Source organism: Ixodes scapularis, unplaced genomic scaffold (genome assembly GCF_016920785.2).
Source record: "Ixodes scapularis isolate PalLabHiFi unplaced genomic scaffold, ASM1692078v2 PGA_scaffold3__209_contigs__length_174095766, whole genome shotgun sequence".
NCBI lineage: Eukaryota > Metazoa > Arthropoda > Arachnida > Ixodida > Ixodidae > Ixodes > Ixodes scapularis.
The window spans coordinates 45678402-45695341 of record NW_024609868.1 but is presented as its reverse complement, the minus strand read 5'-3'; the positions used below and the strand labels follow the sequence as shown (position 1 = coordinate 45695341).

General features: G+C 44.5%; 1 protein-coding gene across 4 annotated transcripts in view; it reads left to right on the top strand.

Moving 5' to 3' along the window:
* The window catches only part of LOC8051065 (metal-response element-binding transcription factor 2), a 33406-nt gene extending 27052 nt beyond the window's left edge, over window positions 1–6354 (top strand). For all 4 annotated transcript variants that reach the window (XM_002435397.5, XM_029967824.4, XM_029967822.4 and 1 more), the window contains 2 exons: window positions 3250–3358; window positions 4110–6354. In XM_002435397.5, coding sequence (XP_002435442.4) covers window positions 3250–3358; window positions 4110–4856 — 856 coding nt within the window. In that variant the 3' untranslated portion in view covers window positions 4857–6354. The remainder of the gene's footprint in view (window positions 1–3249; window positions 3359–4109) is intronic.
* The last annotated feature ends 10586 nt before the right edge of the window (window positions 6355–16940 follow it).

Below are 16940 nucleotides of genomic sequence, written 5' to 3'. Positions count from 1 at the left end.
GAATTTGGGGTGATGGTGAATGACTTCGTGAATTGGTGATGTGATGGTGAATGATTCCGTGAACTTGGAGGTGGCGGTGATGTGATGGGGATGAATTCTTGGTGCGGTTGAGCGACATGATGTGAAGGGTATGAATTCTCGGCGGAGTTTGAAAGCCGTGATGTGAAGGGGATGAAGTTTTGGCACGGTTGAACGCCGCGATGTGAAGGGCTATGAATTTGGGAGGTCGGAGTACCTTGGTGACGTGAATGCGAATGAATTTGGAGACGTGATTTTGTTTGTGATGTGATGGTGAATGAAGGGGCTCTAAAATGCCGACCTATGCTTGTGACAAAGCCACTTATGCATGTCCCATTTTTGGAGATCAGACACCTCTATGGCATTGTTGGCTGAGCTATTGCCCTGACGGCACAAAGCAGCGCGCCCAAACAAGTGCTTCGAAGGCACTGGTACGGGGAACGGAAATAAAAGAACACAACTTTTATTGTGTGTTCTTTATGTTCGTCCGACAATAAAAGCCTTTACATTTCCCGCGTTCAAAGCGGACGACTTGAAGAACCTACTCGAACGGCTCTCCTTCATGCTGCCGGCGCTTGACAGCTCATCAACATGAGACCATGAAACGAAATGGAACACTGAATCTATTTACCTGGTCGAGAGTAAATCATTATTCTCATTAGATGAAAATAGGCACTTGGCACCTGTATGCATCAAACAAAAGTCACCTGCTTTGATAAACCATTTTCGGCTAGTTTTGGCGCAGCATTTGCGCTTGGGAGCAGTAGGGCGCTGCAAAAGTGGATTGGCGCACAATGGCACAATTGGCGCAGTGCTTTCACCCCTGTAACCAAAAGACGATGCCGCGGACCTTACGGTTGGAATGCGTCCATGACAAAGTACAACGATAGAGAGACATTTCACTTTGTTTACGCATTCCCTCCCCAATTTCCTCGACCCCGAGGTTGGAGTACATTCGTGCGAAAGGAAAACGATGAAGATAACAGAATGAAACTTTGTTTTGCTTGCAAAAAAGTTTGTTCAGACAAAACAAAATTGGAAAGATAACGCAAGCCGTAACCGTATATAAACTTTTGTCTGGAGCAGCCGGTGTCGGGGGTCTCCTACAAACTTTCGAGTGGCGTCCTAAAACTTCGATCTCCTGATCTCTAACACTCGGCCTTCCTACAGCACAAACACCCCCGGTGGGAATCTTGTCGGAATATGTCCCCGAAATGACCCTCCAAATCTCAAGTAGCGTTTTGCGTATCTTCTTCGTGCCCCGAGCCCGGCGACTGGTCGTCGTCGCTGCCATCGTCACAGAGCGAAGTGCTTCATTTTGTCGACAGCTGTGATTTCCTCGTAGAAGCGCTGCAAGCGTTGAGTCTCGGAGAGGTTCTGCACTTTATACAATCGTGAGGTAGCTTCTTCACAACAATGTCAGGGTCTCTGTATTTTGGATGCGATTTTCGCAACTCTCCTGTTGCCAGTGGCTCTTGCTGGAGTACCACCATATCTCCTGGTTTGTAGCTAGGCGCAGCTACCCATTTCTTGTTATAATGTTCTTTCTGTTTTTCTTGGTTTTGGCGTATGTTCTCTTGCCTTTTCCCAGAGCTTGAGCTCAGTAACGCAGGGAGGTGGGGAGGGTTACAGTGGTGCTGCGCATGGCTGTGTGTATTCAAAATACTGCACACATTATATGGCGTACACTCCCGTTGGATATCAATCACGCGATGTCAGATGGAAATCACATGAGCCGTGCGATCTGCAGTATCGGTGTGTGTTTAACAAACGTGTTCACCGCAGCTTCCCTTGTGCTTATTGCAACGTGACACGTGAATCTGCAGCGTCCGCAATCTGCACTATCCGTTCACCGTGACATGCAATTTCCTAACTCGTTCCCAATCTTCCTTCTTTTTTTTTTTTCCGCGATTTGCTCACGCGATACTGGTTTCTGTGGCGCACTAGTTTGTAGTGGGTTCTTGCTTCTCTATCGCACTGTGAAGTGCGAATGCACTGCGTTTGCATCCTTCTGCCTTACTCGTAACGGAGGAGTTCATAGCGAATTCCACCACGGGAAAAGTAGAAATTTTCAAAGGATCTGTGCCAACGCTTTTATTTTCCTAACTAACTTCTGTATGAAGCAATATGGCACATCAAAATGTGGCCAATTAGTTGTTCTTTTGAAATAAACAGGTTAATATATTGTGGAAAAAATCATTTTCAATTTTTATTTCTTGAAAAGACAGTGTACGTATGGAAGGCGTATAAATGCTGAAACTTCTACAGCTATGTCAAATTAAACAACAAATAAAAAACATTCGGAATATGGAAAATGTGCCCCACAGCTATTACTTCTGAAAGTTAGTATACTCTAACATTGTCTACTTTGGTTCATCAGAGAGTTAGCCTCCGTAACACGTGTGCTTTTCAATGAAGGAATGCTTATATTGGTGAAGCACAGATAGTACACCTCGCATCCCCAGCATAAGGCTTCCTTTCTGTTTTACCTTGGTTTTGTCATAGCCCTGATTGCAGTTCCCTCGTATTTAGAAGTTTTGTGCTCCTTGTTTCGAACATACAACATGCACACCGGCTCAAGACAGCCTCAGAAATTATAGTGATGCTAACCAACAACCTTGTGTTAAGCAACGCCTAAAGTGTCCCCACAACTCCTGAGGTCTCAAAATATGCCACAATACAGTTGAATTATGTAAATAATGCCATCTTTGTTATGAAGACTAATGCAAGCAGTTGGCCATGTTAGACAAGTGCAACCACTTTTTTCAGAAAAGTGGTTGCACTTGGTTGAATAATTCAGTATTGTCGAATACTAAATTCGATTAAAAGCGAATGTTGAATAGAACAAAATTTTGACGGGCTATTCGTAATTACCGAATATTCACCCATCCCTACCTATGGGCCTTTTTCATTAAAGAGTTGAGGCAAATGAATTACTTTATAAAGTAAAATCATTTGAGATATGCGGCAACCTTTCATTCACATCACATGTCAGGTTTTAATCACTTTCATTCCATGCGTGACCTCATGTTTCACGTGAGCGTTTTAGGTTGTTTGAAATTCCCATGCGAGGTCATGTAGCTGTGACGTCTGACCCTATCAACCAATCAGAATTTTCTCATCTCGCCAACGCCAACTTTTCTGCGACACAAGCTCCTTAATGCTATCGCTATAGTAGAATTGTATTGTAGACACGGTAGAATTCTGATGCACGCTTGTTTCTGCCCAAAGGGAGGCGCTATTCAGGAAAGGACCTGGGAGAGGCATGTTGGTGCTCCCTGGGCGAGAGAACGGCCAGATCAAGCGACGGAGGCGGAAAGCACATGACATCCCGCAAAAGGTAAGTGTGGTCTCGCATTTTGTCACGTCGGGCAAGTTGTAGCACTGCTTTGGAGATTTGGCTGGGGGTGAAAAGTGTCATTGTAATTGCTGAGACTGGAGACTGGCACAAAGGTTCATTTCTTACTTGCACAACAGCAGAGTCGGAGCACTTGAGACTTGTGAAAAGGGTATGAATCGTTTTTTGGCGCTTGAATGGAGCTCTTTGCGACGCAAGTTACTTCATGGCAGCCGCAATTTTGTTTCTGCTTTCTGGATGCGCTAACCTTTGCCACTGTTTTCGTGCATCTTTCCAAATCTTGGTTGTAGCGAGCTTGAAATCTGATCCAACCAAGATTGTCTAAAATCGTCTCTTCTTAAATTTGAGTTTGGATCCACTGTCTGCGTTATGCCAAATGTGCTATCAAAAGAAATAGAATGATTCTTGGGTTACGTCAAGACCTAGATGAAACCGGCGGATCTGTACAGAGACACAGGTGCACGTTATGCACTTAGTTCTTGTGAACGGGACAACGAAAGCCAGTGACATGGCACTGTCGAACCCACCTGGTACAGCGGCCATTTCCGTGTTTGCTGAACAGCTTCGCCTAGCACGTCATGCACTTAGTTCTCGTAAATGGGCCAGTGAACGCCGACGACATGAAACGGTCAAGCCCACTTAGTACAACAGACATTTGTGGGTTCGCTGAACAGCTTTGTCTTGCTTTTGGAGTCTAGGAAATCTGAGGCAGTCTTTTTCGCTTCACTTTCAGGGTGCGAACGCAGCCGGCAAAGCCAACATTGGCCAATCTCGTAAGCAGGTTCTCGGCAGACTCCCCAGTGGCAAGGCACAACCCGTCCCAAATGGCATTGCTCCGGACCCTTCCGCCAGCGATGACGACGAAAGCAGCAGCAGCTGCAGCACCGCCGTTTCCTCGACGTTCCTCGACTCCTTCATCCCGGTGCCGGACGACTTTGAAGGCGGGAACAACCCGTTCCGACTGTTGGAGGCGTCCCCTCCTCCGCCCGTCCTGCCCCCGAGGCCGAGGCCGGGGAGACCCCGCAAGCCAAAACCACCCCCGGACAAAGTCCCCTCGGAGGCGAAGCAGCAGCAGCCGCCGCGACTCAAGCCGAACCAGGTGGACACGTTGAAGCCCGCGCAAAGTCGCCGAAACTCGCGGAAAGTGACGTCGTGTCGGGACTCTCATCGCATTCCAAAGCTGCAAGACTCGCGGACGGTGACGCTCGCCCCCTCAGACTCTGACTCGGATTCGAGCGGGAGCAGCAGCACGAGTACCACCAGTACCAGTACCAGCTCGAGCAGTAGTGGTAGCAGCAGCATCACAACGGAGGAACGCGACGTGATGAAAGTGACGGCACCACAGCGATGGAAAAGTGCACTGCGGAGCGGAGAAAAGTGCGACACCTCGAAACGTTTCAGTGTCCTGGCCAAACGCGTCGGTGTGGACGGGAAGATCCAGTATCTCGTGGAGTGGGACGGAGCTAGTTCAAGGAGCTAAGAAAACGGGGAAAAAAAAAAGAAGGTAAACTAGGATGTTTGCAGAACGGTTGCGTCTGCGATATGTGCGGAGTGACCAGCACGAGTTGCATGTTTTCGTCGTGGAGTGTGTTTTACGTTGTACAGGCAGCTAATTGTTAGGCCTTGGTTTGATGCCAACGTGTTCAGCGTGAAGGAGGGTGTCGTCGTCACACGACGTCCAAGCTATTGCTACATTTTTTACAGAGCTTGGTGGCGAAAGAGACGTCTGTTTTCACAACAACTTAGTTTGCAACGGTGCTGTTTATAGTTTCCGAGTCTCGCACGTCGTCACCAGGCCTGGATCGACATTCTCGGGACAGTGTTGCTCGAGACGGTTTGTTTGTGTGGTGACAACTGGTGGATAGATTGTTTCGTCTCTGTGTGAATACGTCTAATGGTGCGACGAGGTTTAGGGATGTCTGTGGCAGGATTGCACTTGCGTGAGCGACAAAGTATCCGATTAGTCTTCGGTTGGTCAGTCGAAAGACGAGCTTTTTAATTCTCAAACTGCCGAACGTGCTATGAAAATAGAAACAAAAATGTGGGAGCAACAATGAAGTCCATTCTTGTGTGCAGGTGTTTAGAATGCAATGTCTGGTAGATTTAAAATTGTCTATTTTTTTTATTGCTATCATAATTTTTAACCTGTAAGTTCCTAGAAATTGTGCTGCTTTTGTAACCTAGTAGTTTAATAACAAATCGAACTTGCCTCAACCCAGTGTTATAGATCTAGGATCTTGCAGAGAAAAAATAAGATCAAAACTATCTGCAGCCATTACATTAGTCTGTCCCATGGGTGGGCTTCGCTTCAACTGCCATTGTTTGCGTTATTTAATGGACTCTAGGTGTTCTCAGTGCAGTAAAAAGACCTGAAGTCTGTTCCTTTACTCTTGCTAAACACTGCCTTTTTATATAACTTTTTTCTAGTCTAAATTTGTTGTACGTGTGTGTGATTTGCATCTGAAACATGATTTCTGAAGTTGATTTTGCAGGTTGGCAAGCATGATATCTGAAGCAGATATAATTTTTTTTTTGTGATTTTGTCACATGCATATAAATATGTGCACCTAATACTTACACATAGCATACCAAGAAAGTTTTTTTGGTGCCCTTGGAGTTGTAAACACTTGCTGCGATGGTATCGATTCTCGTTTCATACATGTAATGCAAGGAGCTTGCTCGGTGTACAGTTGAGGGATTTTGCAACAGTGTCTGGGTTCTGTTTGGCTCTCTTCAATGTGGCTGTTGTCTTGTTAGGTCCTTTTGCAAAGCATTTTTTTTTTTTCATATAAATTTTTTTGGTTACATATTGTTGTTTTCATATAACATTGGAACCTTAGTGTTCCTGGTAGTGGGTCTTTGGAGGACATTAAGCACAGTGAATGAGAACCAAAGAATGATAGATTGCATGTGATGTGGATGAATGTTTGCATCAAAGTGCCGTTGAAGTGAAATAAAATATATTTATATTGATGCAACCATTTCAGCATGTGCAGTTACGTTAAACAATAACTTGGGGACAGTTGGTATTCAATTGAACTGAGTGGTTCCTTAAAAGGTGTAAGTGCTGCATTAGAAAAACGTGTGCTATAACATTTAAAGTTAAACTTTGCATGTAATGTTACCATACAAAATTTTATTTTTCACTGAAGGATGTAGCAAATATTGTTGATACTAGTGATGGACCGAATCTGCCGAACTTCAGATTCGGAAAGGTTTGGCATATGGCCGGACTTTTGAAGGAATGTTCGGCAAAGATTCGGCGAAAATTCGGCAAATGTCTGCGCACGCGCGAGAACGCGACGGAGTCATGGATAGCAAATGGACGCCGTGCAGTCGTGCGGTTACCATCGTGCAGTGTAGTACCACCAGCGGTTACGGCGCGGTGTGGAGTAGGCAACACGGTAACTGCGTTTGTGAGCGAGTGTGGTTCTCTTCAATATTTTCTGCCTCAAGTATACATGCCTTGCGCCTGACGTCACGCCGCGATGCCCCGCCCCCGATCGCCATTGCTCCGTACCAACGGAGGACCGGAGAACCTACAAAACGTAGTCGACGGCGTGTTTCGTCCGACCGTGACGCGTTTACGCAGTTTGAGAGCGTAGCGCCTTTTGTTTTTTGTGTGTGTTTGTTGTTCTTCGCACAATTTGTAAACAAATCGTTTTAATCTATTTTTACCAGCGCCTACGGGCTAAATATGCCGTCGCCGGAGGAGCGGACGTTGCCGCTCTGCGGAGATTACTAGGACGAGCTCGTTGGGCCTACGAGAGCGAGATACGCGAAGAAGATGGAACTTTGCGACGGCGAGGATCTCTACAAACTTCGCGTCGGCGTGGACACGACATTCGACGCCGCCTTTTTCCCTAACGTAGCTCGCTCAGCCTCGAGCGCTGCGACTCGAGGCTGAGCGATCTCCTTCGTCCGTGTAACCGAGCTTCAAACTCGGCGCCCAGTCAGGGTTCGTGTCATCGAACAACTTAGAAGGAGCTCCAGTAAAGCAAAGAAAACACGCCATTCGCTGACGCGCTCACGTTCGCGAAACTCGGCGCAGCAGACAATGCTGCGCCGAGTTTTACATTCGATTTTGCGACAGCAATGGGGTGAACGCGTCCCGAAAACGGAGAACGACAAGAAGCATTTCCTACCTGTAACAAAGTGCTCGCTGCACACCTGTGTGTTCACGTTCGCGACCAGGTCGGCCCTGTTAATCTTCGCAAACCACATGCTCCTTAGCTTCTTTGACAGTTCGTGTGTCCGCCGACACTGAGCGGGGATCACCTTCGGTAGTTTGAAAAATCTCGCTTCACTGACGGTGTTACGATCACGACGCTTGTTGCTCTTAGTCCTGTTTGCACAATTAATAGGGAATTGTAGTAGAACGTTTCCGAAGCCCGCTAAGCACCCGGATAGCGCTCCGTAATCCGCCACAAGACCTTGAACTATGCAGACAAGGCTGGCGGCGCGCATGCGCAGCTGCGGCGTTTTCTTCGGGGATAGCGTAGCGGAGGAGAAAAACGATCTACTACAACTCCCTAATAACCGCACACGCAACCATTCTACGTAGCAAAACCTTCGCTCAGCAAGGCAAACTGACGGCAACTCCAGGGAACTTCCTATGCAGCGATGACGATTTGGTACGGCGTTATGGCGACGGCCCTCCCAGCATGCAATTTTAATGACGTAGGTGCAAGGCATGTATAGAAGATCGGCTAGTAATTTACGCAGTTTACTGTGCAAGTGACAAATGATGTGGTGCATTCTAAAACATTGGCCAACAATGGACCTTTCCCGAGAAGCGTTCTGCGCACGCGCGAGCGCCCGATGCCAAGCGGCGGAAGTCGGAACGAAAAATCGAGGAAATTCGGAAGGAGGCTGTATATCAGCGAGTATAGAACACGTAACTGCAGCATATATATAATTGTGTTACACAAAAAAAGAACGTCGACGGAAAGGAAAACACGACGTTTGGGTGGACGCCACGGATGCCCCTCTTTCAAGTCGCATTGGGCAGGCGCCGCTGCTCAGAGCGCGAAGAAACTGGTAGCGTAGCTCCCATTATCGATTGGTAGCACAGGTATGTCACTTCCTCGATTTTTAGTTCGTGCAGCAACCGCCTGGTGCCGTCGGTATGTGGAAAAGGTCCATTACTTCAAAGCACTCCTCGCAATTATAACAATTCAATTTTCGGCTCAGGAGTAGTATGTTCCAAAACAAAATAATATTGATTTTTCAATTAGTGCTATATCGCGATTTTCGTGTATCTGCAAAACACTAAACAGTACTATAATGCTCGACGTTGCACATCCGATATTCCTAACTCTCCCCATCTTCCGAAACGGTGTGTGTCCGAACACCAGAAACTGGCGTTTTAAAGTTTAAAAACGAGACGTTGCGAATATGGGACGGACACTTTCATGCAAAGCTGACGTCAAGTGACTCAAATCGAAAAACATTCATATTTACAATATTATCATTATCTCTTCTGGTAAAGGCTCAGCAACCGTTGCATTTGTTTTCGCGCACAAAACGGTGACTCCCAGAGAAAGCAAGAATGCAGCGTTATTGCCTTCATTTTAACCAAAGATGGGCAAAATACATGCAAATATGTATCGAAATACAAATACAAAATACTACGTCAAAAATGTATTTAATTACAAATCTAATTGCATTTCCAAAAAAGCATTTAAGTAGAAGATACAAATACAACCATATGCATTTGGTCTGCTCCAAATACTTTTCCAAATACATTCCTCAAAATTTGCCTCAGCGACTTCCGGGCACCTGCAACGGGTTTCTGGGTATCTCATTTCAATTTTGCATCACACACTCGGGAGTTAGTGCGCCAGGCTCTAGTAACGTAATAGAAATATAATCACAAAAAAATGTAACCAGCTTGGACGTAATAGGGGAAAAGAGTACAGAGCTTCAAGCAGCTTTCTTTTGGCGATTACATTTTGGTATAGACCAACAAAGAATCGAGACGACCAAGACGCGCAGCGCTAGCTAGAGAATTTTTTTATTGTTGCGACTCGCACCGGTTACCAAAATCTGGACGACCCGCGCATTTAGAATGTTCCAGGCAAAAATATGGATGAAAAACAGGCTGGAAAGCATCACAAGTTGTCACAGGCACTTATTTAGCCAGTCTGCCCGTGAACGTCGATTTCGTAACTATTCTTGCCCTGGACTAGCACCGTAATCACAAAGTCACTAGACGCTTGTGCTTGATTGTGAGACACTGCTTTCAGTGCAGAACGTAGTTTTCTTCCTGCTCTGGACAGTGCCTTTAAAATAAAGCCGGAGGAGAAAAAGAAAAAAGCCCCATGGCCGAATAAAGGATGGTCTTACAATCACATGCATAAAAACAAGATGTATTTTCGCCCACAAAATTGTATTTAATTACAATTGTATTTGAAATACCCCCGTTTTAGTATTTAAATACACACGTCAAATACATTACCCAATTTGTAATTAAATACAAATGCAAAATACACAAAGTATTTGAAATGCGTATTTCAAATACTTGTATTTGAAATACTGCCCATCTCTGATTTTAAAGGGATACTACAACGAAATTTCGGCGCTCATTTTTTGGTCTATATGTGTTCAAAAGAGCAGTATCACATGGAACATACCAATATCTTGTTAAAAAAGTCTCCAAAAGGAATTTTAAAACGAATTAAACGATTAGCAAAGAGCACCTGGTGGATGTCGCTAACGCCTCGTTTGTAATGCTTGTCTAGGAACCTTGACAGCTAGTGACGGAGGTTGTCTCGTCTCCGGCCACGACGAGAGAAGAGGGGCAGCAGGAACTCCCCTCTTCCCGAGAATCCCTTTTGTGTGTCGCAGAAGTCGCTATTGTCCCCCTAGAAGATTATAGAATATTAACCCGTCACTCAAAATTCGTACAAAAGCAGCCGCTTCGGTGGCTGGAACGACTAGGCCATCCTCTCGACGTCACCCTCGCCGTAGCTTTGCTCGTCTTGAGACGACCTACGTCACGATTGCGTTGGATGTCACGTGCTCTAAGCTGGGCCTTCTCCGAGCGCTTGCCAGAGTGGGCCGTTTATAACGAAAAATACAGCCACCAGGATCAAAATACAAACGTGCGATTGTCATTTACGGATATTGTGGATCATATTCAACCTATTTTTGAACACGACGCGAATATTTCAAATATCGTTGAAATATCCCTTTAACAGTGTACACCAAGGAGGTTGATGTACATACACATGCAGGCTTGCGCTGATGATGCCTCAAAACCGAAACTCCCGTAGCGTGATTCGTGGCTGCGCTAGAGCACTGTATATAGCTCCTACGGAGCAGAGTAGCGCAATCCTTTGAACCCCGTGTTTTGCCGACAACATGGCCGACAGAGCGGCTCGGCGCGAGTCACGTGGTACTCAGGGTTCCAGGAGGCGGCCCGCCCTAAAGCCCCGCCCTATGGGAGAATACATGGACATCGACACAACACGGCTGATTAAAAAATGAACGGCGAGTTCACACCAGGGTGTCGAACCGGAACCGAACCGAACCGAAAACCGGAACAGAACCGTTATTTTTAGCCGAACCGGAACTGAACCGAACCGAAATTTTCGCCGCCATCTTGGAACTGAACCGGAACTGAACTGGAAAAAAATATAACGGTAACCGGTTCAAAACGGTTCACGGTATTTTTGTTTTTTTTGTTAGTATTACAAATTTTATATTTGGGAATAAAAAAGTGGCACGTGTATTCCCCTACGTATTGATCAAATCGTCATATACAGAATTGCAATGTATAATAAATCCTGCGTTTTTGCGGCACTTTCTTATTGGCACTATGATTAGGCATGTGTCACATCGTCACGTGACGTCATGATGTCAAGACATGCTGTAAAGTAATGTCACATCACGTGACCCCGTGAAGTTACGTGACTCACCACGTTAAGTCGATTCAAATTGAGAACGTCGCTATATCTATTAACGTTGTTGATACCGTGACGTCACATGACATCACAACTTCGCACTGAGAGTCACGTGACACCATGATGTACCCAACTGTCATGATCCCGAGTCGAATGCTCTGGTTCATGACAACCAGCGTCGCCAAACATTCGGGTAACGACTCGTGTTCAACTCAAAGATTATGATGGGCCCAAGTCCCACTAGAGCTAGAAACAGAAAAAAACGACCGCGACAAGCCTCAGACACATGCAGCATGCTCGCGATGGTACGTTTATACGGCTTTGAGTTGTTCGGTGCTCGTAAAGTTAGCACGAGTGTTTACAAGCCTGCAAATGGTACCCTCGTGTGCATGATGCTCGTGTTTGAGCATAGCCTTCTTTATTCTACAAAGCCTGTCAAATCGCGAAATATTCTGGTGTAAGGCTTGCCGCTGTCGTTTGTTTCTGTTTGTCGCTTTAGTAGGGCTCGGGCATTATAGCCCAACTAAAACTATATCTGAAGATCAGCCCATGCTCCATGCTTTGCCAACCCTCCGTATGACTATGATAAACACTCACGGTGTATATATTAGGATCAGATCACGTGGCTGATAGCTCTAATTGCGAGTTGAGGAGGGGAAAGCTGTTTCATTTCTTTCTTTCGACTGCGTCTACCATTTCGCAGAGGGGCAAACTAATGGATGGTTTTGCAAGTTATCAACGTCAGGGATTACATCTTAGCGGTATTTATTGAACTTAAGGTAAAACAAATGCTGTACGACCCATTTTGCATGTATGCACACCATTGAGGCTCCCAAACATGTTTTCGTTATTGCTGAACGGCCTCAAAAAGTTGTACCGGGAATAGAAGTGTTAAAGGGTCTAAATGTAACGTATTAGTCCGACATTACATAGAACTATTAGTGTGTACGGGAGGGATACCTGAAAAGAAAGATCCCAGTGGCCTCAGGGGGATAGCTGAACGTTGGCGGCCGCTCTAAGTCTCACAGAAGTGTCGTTCTCAAGTTCTCCGAGTTTCGACCGCCCTGTATTTCGTTTAAACTTCACAGTTTGGTGCAAAGTAAAAGCAGGGAAGAATTACTGTTAACAAGTGACACAAATATAATTGTCGAATGAACACCACCCAATTCGGAGCAGGCAATCCCTGAGGAATAAAAAGTATCTTGAGGAGCAACTAAAAAAGAAAAGGGAGTGGGGAGGGGGTGTAGTTTTAAAGCGTAATGTGTCGTAAAGAATCCTCTGCCCCGCATTTTCAACGCAGACTAGAAAGCGTGGCCTGGAAACGGTAGTGACAGATGGATAGTGGGTACAACTTTTATTTGTGAAAACACTCTTGCCAGAAAGCACGTTTTCGTCGTGCCAGATACTCGCGTCGTGCCTAACGGCGATGCACCAACAAGAAAAATATGTGCCTCTCAAATACATAGCTTGCACTGAGTGCGAACCTTTTGCAGCGTGCATTTTGCCCCACCGGATTTGATTTTTTCAGCAACAACAACTCGCAATGACAACCAGTATATAGTGCGATGACGTCACGTGCAAACCATATTAAATACTTCAGCTTTCTGGTGAAGTGCGACGTTCGCAACACCAGCAGTAAACGTCCAAGGCGTAAAGTTTTGTAGTATTTATAGCAGTCTCGCAATGATATACGGCAGCCTTATGAAATGTTGGAACACATGACTGATAAAGAACAGAGTCGTGAAGTATGGTCCCAAAACAAGTGAACGTGAAACCTAAGATATAACATTAGCGTCCCGAGGCAGTGTCTCGCGACGTTTCAAGCTGAGGCAAGCTAATGCCCAAACGTGATTTATATTAGGATTCTAAGAATCTTCGTTTGCCCTTCGCGCAATTTATGTTTAATTAGGAATATCATTTTATGCATTTCTATGCATCTCTTTTTGCAGTAAAGCATTGTGTAAGGGATTATTTAGAAAAATAACGTGTCATCTCCTTATTTCTGCACATTTTGCGTATTTGCCTTCCGATATATCATGTGACCACAGTGCTTTTTCGCATCCCTGCAACCCAGTATTTTACACTGCAAAACAGCTAACAAAAGCACGTTTCCGATGACTCAACATGCAGCTGGCGTATTTTCGAGTATCGTCCTTCCGTGTCGGTCTCAGGCGGTTATGTGAACTTCATGAAGTCAAATTTATCGATGATAATAAAAATATACTTAATTCCTGTCTGAAGATTTGGCAGCATAAATAAAAGATCCTCACCTCAAAGATACACATATAAGTAAACGCACCTTCAAATTATCTGAAAGATGTTCTGCAAATCTTTTTCGGCGCTTTAATCCTCTATAGACACGTTATAGGTGATTCGGGAAAGCTTTAAATAATTTTTTTATTTTATTCTGAAGCTAATTTAAATAACTATGTGTTCCTCACGGATATATAACTTCTCAAATTTATAGAAGTTTATTATCGCTTCTTTTATCTGTTAAACAGAACTTTTACGTGTCTGTGGGTCGAACCAAAACAAAATGCACTGGGACGAATGGTGGAACTATGACGATTACACACGCAAACTGTAAGAAAGTGTCCAATTAAGTAGCTTCCAAATTGAGTAGAGCGTGAAATACCACTTTGTTCTATTTAACAAAAATCATCAATTAGCGAGGGTGATGCTTACTTGCAAATTAAATTGACCGGCATCTTGTCAAGAACAAACCTCAACCGGCTATGCCAGTTTATCCTATATAAGAAAATGTTCACATGGGTAAGCACTGTTTTAGGTGAGATTCGATCTCAGTACGAAGGTGCTCATAGATTAGAGTGAACAATTTCAGCCACTCCTTTTTGCATGATTCGTCGCCCGCATCATGGTGCTGAGAGCAAACAATGCTGATTAGAAAAACAAGCATTGTGATTGTTGCTTAGTGTATCTATAAAATATAGACTGGAAGGGCTTGTCTCGTGACTTTCGTGACATTTTGAAAATTATATTGCCTTAAGCTCAGTCGTCTCGTCATTATATATATATTGTGCAACGTATTCCGTAAAACAGATATCATGATATATCTGGCGACGAGGTGTCCATTTCATGATTTTCTTCACTGTAATTAATTCCTTAGTTTAAGGGCAAAACAACGATTCAACTTCTAATACTGCGATACAAAGTTGTACCAATCACGGTTTTTTTAGGCAACCTACTTCACTTCGCGAAAACATTTCGATTCAGGTACAATGTATGTGACTCTGGTAAACGAAGGGATGTTGAGTCGTATAAGCACGACATTTTGTATGTTAATGTAGATTTTCTTTTCTTGTTGTGTAAGAATAAATAACAGAATTTTATAATTTTGGTACCTGAAAATAAAACTGGATTGAACAAACGATAAAAAAAAGAAAACTATATACTGTAAATGACTTATTTTTCGTGGGCTCAATATTTCGCGATTTAGGTCAAAGCTGAAGTTTTGGAATAATTCGCGGGTTGTAATTTTCTCGACGCGGTGGAATCTCAATATAAATTCCAATGTGTTTACATTTTAGCAAAATTGTTCGCGGGACCCATTTTTCGCGAATCGTAGGCGATTCATGAAATTCTAAAAAAATAGGTCCTCGCAAAAATCAGATCGTTTACAGTAGTTAGTTTCACGGTCTAAATAGTGCCTATTGACAGAACAACGCGGAAAATATATTCTCAATTTAGCGGTTCAAACCGGTTCGAACCGGTTCGAACCGGTTTGAACCGTTATTTTTTGCGCCCCGGAACTGAACCGGAACTGAACCAAAAGCCGTGAACCCGAACCCGAACCGAACCGATAAAAATATCGGTTCGACACTCTGGTTCACACTTTTCAAAACTAGTCTGTCGTGAAGTTAGTAAAGCACTAAACCATTTATCAAAGTTTTAATAATATCGGATGCGTGTGCAAATTTTGAGAAGGCAATTTCCAAGGCAATGGCGTTTGAAGCAGACGATTTTTGCTCGCAGCGGAGATGGGCTTTTCGGGTTGGCCGGAGCGGGTCACGTGAATGGTGTGACGTCGCCGTGTCGTCTGCTGCATGATGCCACTCAGGCAATTTTTTTAAATAAGTCACGTCCTTGCGGGGCACAAAACTTAGCACAAATTATCCTAAAATGTCCCATTATTATGTCAAAAATAATTGCCATTCCGTACAACTCCACAATACTGAAGAAACAACGATTTTCTCACGTTCTCCATGCATTTCTGACCACAGTTGGAACCTCCGGGCGTTCGCCGCTAGTCGCCGAGAGGCGGCGTTCTAGATTGCGCTACTCTGCTCCGAAGGAGCTATATAGTGCTCTAGGCTGCGCCACGCTCGCTTCTACCCAACCTCGTCACGCCACATCTGCAAGGAGTCACTAAAATTGCGAGTAAACACAAAAACGACACCAATACAATTATCTTGTAGAATATCACCTTATTTAGTAATAACTATGTCAATATGCATTACATGTTGCATTTAAGTTAAGAAAAAAAGAAACAAAACCTTTTTTTGCCAGAAAAACAATATCAACGTTAAGTCTGGTAACAATGTATGTTTGCTAAATCTTTAGAAAAGTTTGGCAAAAGTTCAGCTTTGCCGAATCCGAAGATTCGGCGCCAAACTTTCGATTCGGCAAAAGTTCGGCCCATCACTAGTTAATGCATTAAATCTAAGCCTGGGCATCGATTAAAAGTCTTAGCTTGATTAATTGCCCCCTTTAATCGATTACTTAACGATTACGGGACTTGTCTTGAGTTACAAATATTGACCCTACAGTTTTTTCTAAAATTTGACCTAATGTTTATCCTTCATACAGGTGTATTTGCCCACGTCTGTGGTGAAGGCATTTAATTTTTATATTTCTTTGGTTCGCAAAACTTTATGGTTAAAAGCTTTGATCGCGATTAAAGCATTGATCGATTAATCATTAGGTCAATCGATAAATTGTCCACCCCTAATTTAAATCCCATGCCAACTTCTAAAGCAAAGGAAAATTTTAAAGTAATTTAATTGCAAAATAAATGAAGGATTTAACATCAGTTGGTAAAATTACTACTCCCAGAATTAGAAGGTATTTCACTCCGTTAAATCCCGTATGAACGCCCGCCCCCGTTTTTGGACTGAATATCCGTAAAGTGAACATTCTGAAACATCACCCACCCCCCAATTCCTGTGAGATATCGATCACGCGATGCCCGACGGGATTCTCACCAACCGCGCCATCTGTGGTATCTGCGAAAATCGTGCTCGCAACGGGTTCCCTTGTGTTTTTTGCATGGTGACACGCGAATTTGCTGCGTCCGCGATCTGCAGTATTCGTTCCCGTGACATGGAAGTTCATAGCTCGCTGCCGAGTTTTTTTTGTCCGCGATCTGCGCGCTCGATCTCGTTTTCCACAACACGGGAGTTTATAGCGGTTTCCCGCGTGTTTATCGCACCGCGAGACACAACTCTGCTGTATCTGTTCCCGTGACATGCGAGTTCGTAGCTGGTTCCCGTGCTTTTGTCCGCGATCTGGGTGTCGGTTCCCGTAACACCAGAGCTGGTAGCGGGTTCCCGCATGCTTTTCGCACCGCGAAGAGCGAATGTACTGCGTGCGTGTTCTACGGTACCCGTTCCCGGACACAGGAGTTCGTAGAGGATTCC